The following is an 8,687-nucleotide window of genomic DNA, read 5'->3' as shown; positions in this document are numbered from 1 at the left end:
AAATAATCCAATAAGTTTAGCTAATTTAATACCAACAAATTAAATTACTAAAAGCCGTGTTTTTGGTGAGATCAGTAGCTAATGTCCATTTAACTTTCTAACATTTGTACAACATCATCATTTTTGTCTATAATGTTTATACCAATTTCCAGGTCTTATTTTGTTTAAATTAAGGATATAGACAAAGGCAAAGAGAACTCTTAATATAGTACTTCTCTCAAGAAATCTCCTAGGGTTATATATATCAACTAGCACATTATTATCAAAAAAAAGAAGATCAACATTAAGTAAGATATGGTCAATTTTTGAATATCCTAATTGTAGTTGTCTGGTTCCTAATCATTATTTAATTTCACTAATTAAATATAAAAAAACTCTCTCTACCAGCCACTTAGCCTCTACCAATAGCCATTTAAATATCAACCCTTTGTGGCATCTATCTAAACATATTCCAACATAATACATTAACTTGTCTTAAACCCTAAACTCCTGAAACTCATCACACAATTATGAAACTCATCAACTTAGCCCTTTGTTGCTTCTTCTTCATCATTTTCTTCTTCTCGAAACCCTCTATTCAAGCTTCAATCAAATATGAACCAAACCCTAGACTTTTCAATGCTTACATAGCTCTACAAGCTTGGAAACATGTCATTACTTCCGACCCAAGAAACTTCACAAAGAATTGGTATGATTACAATGTTTGCAACTACACCGGGGTTTATTGTGCTCCAGCTCCAGATAATCCTAATATCACCACTGTCGCTGGAATTGACCTCAACCATGCAAATATCTCCGGCTACTTGCCTGAAGATCTTGGTTTGTTGTCTGATTTAGCCGTTTTTCATATCAATTCCAATAGGTTTCTAGGCACTATCCCGAAATCTTTTTCTAAGCTTCGAATTTTATATGAACTTGACGTGAGTAACAATCTTTTGTGTGGTGAATTTCCTTCGGTTGTGCTATCTCTTCCTGCTTTGAAATTTCTTGATATTAGGTATAACCAATTCGAAGGAAAGGTCCCTTCAAGACTTTGGGATCGAACACTCGATGCCCTTTTCATAAACAACAACAAATTTCAATTTTCATGGCCTAACAACTTGGGAAAATCGCCTGTTTCTGCTTTGGTCATGGCTAATATTAAAGTAACGGGATGTATACCATCAAGTATAGCAAAAATGTCAAAAACCCTAAATGAGATTATTCTCTCGAATTCTAGTTTAAGTGGATGTTTGCCACAGGAATTAGGGTTATTGAAAAATGTGAGGGTTCTTGATGTGAGTTTTAACAATCTGGTTGGAGAGTTACCGGAGACAATTGGTGGTATGAAGAAATTGGAACATCTTAACGTGGCACATAACAAGTTCTCCGGTGAGATTCCGCAGAGTATTTGCTCGTTGCCAAAGTTGGAAAATTTCACCTACTCTTATAATTACTTTTGTGGTGAACCGAAGATTTGTCTCAAGTTGAAGGATAAAAACGATAAGAAAAATTGTATACCATATCGACCATCACAACGTTCAGAAAGTGAATGTAAGACATTTTATTCACGGGGTCCGGTGGATTGCAGTTCATTTGGTTGTAGATCACCTCCTCCACCACCCCCGCCGCCGCCACCTCCTCCTCCACCACCGCCGCCACCACCTCCACCTCCACCGAAATCACATTATTACCATTATCCTTGATTGATGAGTTGTGTTTCTTTGACTTTTGTTTGCTTTTACGTGATTGGACAGGTTTTGTATTGAAAGGGAAAAATGGAAATAAAAAATTGATCGTTGAATAAATTATACATGTAAGAAAGTTAGACTTTTTTCTTTTTATTTTCTTTTATTTTTACTTTTTTTTTCTATTATTGGATATATACATTGACTTTGATTATGTTGTACTGCTAATGGATTTAGACTTTGCATTTTAATTTCCTCTTTTTATTGTTTTTTGTGCAAATAATACACACCATGTGATATTTTCGTCCAATTAATAGTGTCCATTAAGTACGAATCTTCAGCCTTAAACACCTCATTGGCTAATTCAAGTAGCCAAAAGTGAAGAAATTAATAGCACATTGGTCATGTACTAACTACCAAGCAAGGAATTTTATAAGAATTCTTTTAAAAACATATTAAATATCACATCTTGTATTTAAATCTGTGAGTCTGTAACCTAGAATAATCTTTGAACCCTCTTCGTTATTAAAGTTTAATTTTTCTTTACGTTTTTTGTTTTATTTATGCAATATAATTTATCAACGAACGAAATTGAGTTTAAAACATAAATTATATAGGACGATGCTCTTGTGTGAAATTAATCTATAATATATTTTTAATACTAAAATTTAAATGATATTCATTATATTATTTCATATATCTTAATTAAATCACATGTGTTAAGCTAATTAATGAAATGAGTATCTCTGCTGGTTGTTGACTTGACTTTATGGCTATGGTTGTTGGCATCTTTGATTTTTGGCTTAATATATAGACATTTACTTAAATTTATCACAATATTCTATCTAAACGTTTGAACTAAGCTCTATTTCAATTGAATACTTCAATGAGTATGTTCCGAACATAAGTTTGCTAGCTAGTGAAAAATAAAAATAAAAATAGCAAGGTTGAGAACCAGATAAAAAATATAATAAGGAAAAGAAATTTTATTCCCTAGAAGTTTGTTTGATTGAGAAAGCTATAACTCTTGTAAACCAGCTTGATAAAGGGTAGTGGTAAGGACAATCTCAGTACCACTGCAAGTGTGATAGTCCTTCAAGCAAGGAAAACGATGGGGCAAAATATAGTCACTTTTTTATGTTCCAATTGAACAATGTCCATTTTTTATTATTCTCAAAGAAATCATTTATTTCATCTCGGGAGAAATACGATCGGGAGGAGCTAAAGAGCATAACATGATGGACCAATGTGAATGAGTGTACGTTTTGTTGCTCCCAATAAATTGTTTCAATTAAACACTTTTGATTCAAAATTTGAAAAAAAAATTGCATATGAATTTTCATTCGCTTATTAGATAATTAAGTTAACCACATAAAATGTCATCTCCTTGAATTATACACATCAACCTCAATCAAAAAGTATTTAATGTGTATAATTAAAAAAGAAGACATATTTTCTCTAGTTAACTTAATTATCTAATAAAAGAATGAGAACACACTTACTAGTATATATATATATAATTTGAATAAAATATATCTTATTAGAGTATTATATTAGGAGTTAAGACGTCTAATTAAAAAAGAACTTAATTTGAATATTTACATAAAATATCCTGATAAATTTAGAAGTTTTCTGGCCGTCTCGCCTTGCCTTGCCACGTCCCACCCCTCTCAACTACAACCCAAGAAAAGAGCCAATCGAGCCCACAGGCTAAAGCCAATTTTTTGCAAAAAGGCTGAGCCCATTAATCAGTGGTCCATAATACAAAGCCTAATATCTGAATGGGCCAATAAGATGTCATTAGGGTTAAATTGATAGGGTTTGCCATTGAAGCCGTCGTCGAGCTCAGTATAGTCTTGTGTTTTCTCTCTTAGCATAGCTCAGAAGCTCGACCATGGCCGTCGGGTATACTCTCTCTTTCTCCCTCTATAACTCAAAAATCGCATTTTTGCAGTATTTATATTTCACCTTTTTTTGCAATTTCATTGTATTACAGTAAGAACAAGAGAATTTCCAAAGGCAAGAAAGGAGGAAAGAAGAAAGCGTAAGATCTTTTTTCCTTAGTTTTATACCAAAGTTTCAATCTTTTGTCTTTCTGTAATCTGGGTATTTTGTTAAATATGTTTTAAATGTTTATTCTTCAATTTTAGTATTTCCTGCTGTTTTCATTGCTTCAGTTATCGTCTTATCTTTCCCCTGGTGCTTTATTTGGTTGTTGTTACGGCTTTCATTTCGGTATTTCCTTTTTCAAAGTGTTATTTGAGTCAATGGTTTATCGGAAACAGCCCCTCTATAATCTACCATCCCCAGACCCCACTTGTAGAATTACATTTTGTATGATGTTGTATTTTGTTGATTTGATTCTTTCTGGTGGATTCAGAGCTGATCCATATGCTAAAAAGGATTGGTATGATATCAAGGCTCCATCAGTATTTGGTGTCCGCAATGTAGGGAAGACCCTTGTTACCCGTACACAGGGTACAAAGGTAATTATTTTCCTTAGTGTTAGTTTTATGAATATTTACCACTACTTCATGACATTGACTATATGTATTCTGGAAATGTTAGAGATAGGTTATTTTAGTGGTTTGAGTATGTGATTTCGAATATTGGTGAGTATTTCGAGTTTTATGAATAGTTTCTCCGTTTAGTATTTGAAGCTTAAGTCTGACCTGATGTGGCATTTTGCTAAATGTGGGTATTGCAAGTTTTGTGATTTCAGAATCTTCATTTGACCTTTCCTTAAATATGGTTAAGAATGTTGACTTTAGTCATTAAACTTTGATTGAGAAAACTAGACAAGCTTGACATATGGAGAAGGTCTCTCTTGTGAAACAACAACAACAACAACAACAACCCAGTGAAATTCCGTCTGGGGAGGGTAGAATGTACGCATACCTTACTCCTACCAAGGTAGGACAGCTGTTTCCTGGAAACCCTCAGCTCAGTAAAAGCATAAATGCATAAAAAATGTTAGATAAGAATAGGAAATTAAAAGTTTATGAGAAAAACAACAAACAAATAACGAATAGATAACAAATAAATACAAATAACAAATAACGAATAAATAAATAATGAAAGCGTCACAGATAAAATAGAGTAATCAAAGCATAGAAAGTAATAAATACTAACAGAAATAACAGAAATCAGAAGTCAAAGCGCAAGAAATCGTAATGCACTACTACGCCTATGAATAGAGAAGAATAACGAGACTATGAACTAGCCTTCTACCCTAATGTGGGTCCTCCACACCCTCCTATCTAAGGTCATGTCCTTCGTAAGCTGTAACTGTGTCATGTCCTGTCTAATCACCTCTCCCTAATACTTCTTCGGCCTACCCCTACCTCTTCTGTAACCATCCATGGCTAGCCTCTCACACTTCCGCACTGGGCATCTGTCTCTCCTCTTCACATGTCCATACCATCTCAGTTGCATTTCTCGCATCTTGTCTTCCATCGAGGCCACTCTTACCTTGTCCCGAATAGCCTCATTTCTAATCCTGTCTCTCCTGGTGTGCCCACACATCCATCTCAGCATTCTCATCTCAGCAACTTTTATCTTTTGAATGTGAGAAGTCTTAACTGGCCAACACTCCGCCCCATACAACATAGCCAGTCTAACCACCACTTTGTAGAACTTGCCCTTAAGTTTTGGTGGCACATTCTTGTCACATAGCATTTCGGAAGCGAGCCTCCATTTCATCCACCCTACCCTAATACGATGTGTGACATCATCGTCAATTTCCCCGCTGCCTTGCATGATAGACCCAAGATACTTGCAACTACTTCTCTTTTGAATGGCCTGAGCACCAAGCCTAACTTCCACGCCAACCTCATGAGGTGTCTCACTGAACTTGCGAAAATGCTAACTATATTATATGAAAGTGAACTTTATAAAGCAAAAATGTTAGGACACTCTACATTACAAGGAGATCCCTCTCATCAATTGATGATTCTTGTTTGTAACTTGTCCATCTTTCTCTCACTTTTTTAAGAAAAGTTATTGATTGCTTCAAAGAAAATTTTATTGTGTGAAAATTTGGGTAAAAACATTTGCACAATGAAATCCCATGGCTTTTGGTGTAAATGTTGTTAATGATGGCTTCACAAAAGAGTCTGCAGCAGGTGCCGGTTAATGGTAACCTGTCTGCCGCATGAAGCCTAAATGAATCCAAGATGAAGATCCATTAGAGTTAGTCACTTAGTTGTACTCTCTTGACTCAATATCTTGGCTATATTTATATATTATTCTTCAAGGGAATTTTTCAGACAACGGGTATTTTCTTCTTATTTCTATGAGAAATTACCCTTTGGACAGTGCCTATACAATGCTACTTATCATGATTGGAGGATGTTCTTATTTATCCCCAGCATTTCTTCAAATTAAAAGTAGCCACATTATGTCAAGCAGTGATGAGATAGCTAACATGTGGGGAGATCTATTTTAAGCTTGGATCAGCTTGGATCTTCGATGAATTTTCTTTTTACGCTTGGCTTCTGAGCTTCATCTCTTAAATTTACTTGTTACAAAACCTGATGAAAAAGCAGGGGCCTATTGCCTTTTTTGTGAATGAGTCTCTCGTAAACTTCAGGGATATCAATAATTGCATTGTTATTGGGTGAACCACTTGACTTAATTCATGATGGAATGGTTCAGTGAACGATGATACATTATAGTTTTGCTAGATCAAAATTGAAAGATCACCACTTTCCAAGACCATTCTTATGATTCATTAATTGAGCAATTTTCTTCATCTGATCTTATATGTACTGAATCATTGTATTCCTCCTGTGCGAAATGATTACTCAATGTGGTTTAAAGTTTTCTTAACTTAATGAAAAAAACAGGGACGTATTGCTTTTTGTGAACTATATCAAAGAAAACACAATTCAATGAATTATAACGTTATTTCTTCTTTCCAGATTGCTTCAGAAGGCCTGAAGCATCGTGTGTTCGAAGTGTCATTGGCTGATCTTCAGAATGATGAAGATCACTCCTTCAGGAAGATTCGTCTGAGAGCTGAAGACGTCCAAGGAAGAAATGTCCTTACAAACTTTCATGTATGACAATGAACTAGACTTTTTTCTCTACCTGTTCTTATTAAAATCTTCCTACCAACTTTTTTTGCGTTAAAATGGTCAGGGTATGGACTTCACCACAGATAAGTTGAGGTCTTTGGTAAAGAAATGGCAATCATTGATTGAGGCTCATGTTGATGTTAAGACAACTGATAGCTACACCTTGAGAATGTTCTGCATTGGCTTTACTAAAAAGCGCCCAAACCAACAAAAACGAACTTGCTATGCACAGTCAAGCCAGATTCGCCAGGTACATGCAAATGCTTGTTCATAGCATAACAAGTGTTGTTCTAATTCTTACATAGCTATATTAGTTGTGTGATAAATGGAAGAAATGGTAGGTTTAAGTTTTCTCAAGTATTCACTTTGATGTGCACAAGTCAATAAGCAATAGAAATAATGTAGGGATGAATACTAGTGCTTACACTTCCCCTTCCTGTATTTTGCTAACATCACTGATCTCTACTCTCTTCAAATTAATGGTTTTTAGATTCGTCGCAAGATGCGTGAGATCATGGTTAACCAGGCACAGTCGTGTGATTTGAAAGACTTGGTCCTGAAGTTCATTCCTGAATCTATCGGCAGGGAGATTGAGAAGGCAACTTCAAGCATCTACCCGTTGCAGAATGTCTTCATTCGCAAGGTCAAGATCTTGAAGGCTCCTAAATTCGACCTTGGCAGATTGATGGAGGTAATTTTGTTGTTCCCTTCTCCAGTAATGTTAATTTCCATTTTTCGACACGCTATCATTATAAATGATTACCAAATTCTTTACTGTTTCATCTAAAGTGAACTAATGCTTCAGCATCTGAAGGGGTTTGTGATAGTGTATGAAAAATTAATGTGGAGATGATTGTTTCTTGATTGTCCTAGGTTCACGGTGATTACTCAGAGGATGTCGGTGTGAAGGTGGATAGACCGGCAGAGGATGTTGCAACTGAGCCAACTGAAGTAGTTGGAGCTTAAATATGTTATGATTTTCAAATCTGTTTTTGAACTTGCTTGTGGCTTAAATTGTTTTTCATTAAATGAGTTAGTAGGTTACCTTCATGTACTTCCTATTTTGTTTCTTGAGAGTTTAGGAACAGATTCAGAAGGAATTTTATATACCATATTATATTATGTTTCCCAGTAAATGCCACTGCCTTTAATGTTGTTTACCCATCTATTTTAATCTGTGCATTGTGTAAATGGTCTTAAAACCACCAAAATAAGATTTTCATTATAGAAGCCTCTGACTTCACTTTGTGAAAGTGCATATAAGGCCATAAGAATTATTCACTCTTTCTATGAAATAGTTTTCACATTAATTGAAAATCAATGTTTGACTTGAAAATTTCAATTTTAAAAGTTTATTTAAGTACATTTTAAGTATGAACATTATTTCAAATATTCTTTGCTTAAAGGGTCAACCAAATACAATTTTAATTTCATAAATTTCAGAGTAAGGTGAAAATCTTTGGCCACGCCTACTTAAAGGTCTGGTATGTGGAAATAAGTTAAAATCTTGAGATAAATTGTAGAATTATTTCATTTTAAGCTTGGTACAATCTTTATTTTATTTTTAGCATTTCGGCATTGTTAATACTGTAATTGTGATGGCATTATTTGTATTTCTCATTCTATGTGATAAAAGAACTATACAGAGATTATTAATTCCCACGGACTTTTTGGAAAAGATAGGTTAAAATTTGAAGGTCAGACAGTGTGTGTATTATGATTTTGGATAACATGTTCCCAACCAAATTATAAGGTATAATAATTTCGAAAAAAAGATGCAAATTAGTTTATAACCTTTGATTATTTATCCCACCATTTATATCATAGTAATGAAATAAGTTATCCTATATACATGGTGGGATAACTTATTCCGGAATACATCAAAGACTAAAAAAAAAAATTCTTTGGTTTGCCATTACTTAAAAAGTGCACTGGTTAAGAG

The 8,687-nt window shown here is 34.4% G+C and overlaps 2 protein-coding genes and 2 non-coding genes across 4 annotated transcripts; all 4 read left to right on the top strand.

Annotated features, from left to right (window-relative positions):
• Positions 1–378: 378 nt before the first annotated feature.
• Positions 379–1,804, top strand: LOC129881829 (leucine-rich repeat extensin-like protein 6). The gene has a single exon (XM_055955937.1). The coding sequence runs from the start codon at positions 510–512 to the stop codon at positions 1,683–1,685; it is 1,176 nt and encodes a 391-aa protein (XP_055811912.1). The 5' UTR covers positions 379–509; the 3' UTR covers positions 1,686–1,804.
• Positions 1,805–3,438: 1,634 nt separating this feature from the next.
• Positions 3,439–7,881, top strand: LOC129883034 (40S ribosomal protein S3a). Its single transcript, XM_055957579.1, has 7 exons — positions 3,439–3,572; positions 3,664–3,711; positions 4,048–4,153; positions 6,590–6,727; positions 6,810–6,995; positions 7,236–7,436; positions 7,619–7,881. Exons 1-7 carry the CDS (start codon positions 3,562–3,564, stop codon positions 7,709–7,711), a joined length of 783 nt encoding a protein of 260 aa, XP_055813554.1. The 5' UTR covers positions 3,439–3,561; the 3' UTR covers positions 7,712–7,881.
• Positions 6,071–6,172, top strand: LOC129883783 (small nucleolar RNA R24). Its single transcript, XR_008765933.1, has one exon. It is a non-coding gene; the product is annotated as a small nucleolar RNA R24 (small nucleolar RNA).
• Positions 6,205–6,340, top strand: LOC129883794 (small nucleolar RNA snoR74). Its single transcript, XR_008765943.1, has one exon. It is a non-coding gene; the product is annotated as a small nucleolar RNA snoR74 (small nucleolar RNA).
• Positions 7,882–8,687: the final 806 nt, after the last annotated feature.

Source organism: Solanum dulcamara, chromosome 3, assembly GCF_947179165.1.
Source record: "Solanum dulcamara chromosome 3, daSolDulc1.2, whole genome shotgun sequence".
NCBI classification, from domain to species: Eukaryota; Viridiplantae; Streptophyta; class Magnoliopsida; order Solanales; family Solanaceae; genus Solanum; species Solanum dulcamara.
This window is presented reverse-complemented; position numbering and strand designations above follow the sequence as displayed.

What these genes read in the sequence shown, in the direction of transcription:
- LOC129881829 (XM_055955937.1), top strand. Translation starts at nt 510, where the DNA reads ATGAAACTCATCAACTTAGCCCTTTGTTGCTTCTTCTTCATCATTTTC.
- LOC129883034 (XM_055957579.1), top strand. An exon ending in CCCGTACACAGGGTACAAAG is followed by an intron (nt 4,154 to 6,589) that starts GTAATTATTTTC and finishes TCTTCTTTCCAG; the next exon opens with ATTGCTTCAGAAGGCCTGAA. An exon ending in AGTCAAGCCAGATTCGCCAG is followed by an intron (nt 6,996 to 7,235) that starts GTACATGCAAAT and finishes AATGGTTTTTAG; the next exon opens with ATTCGTCGCAAGATGCGTGA.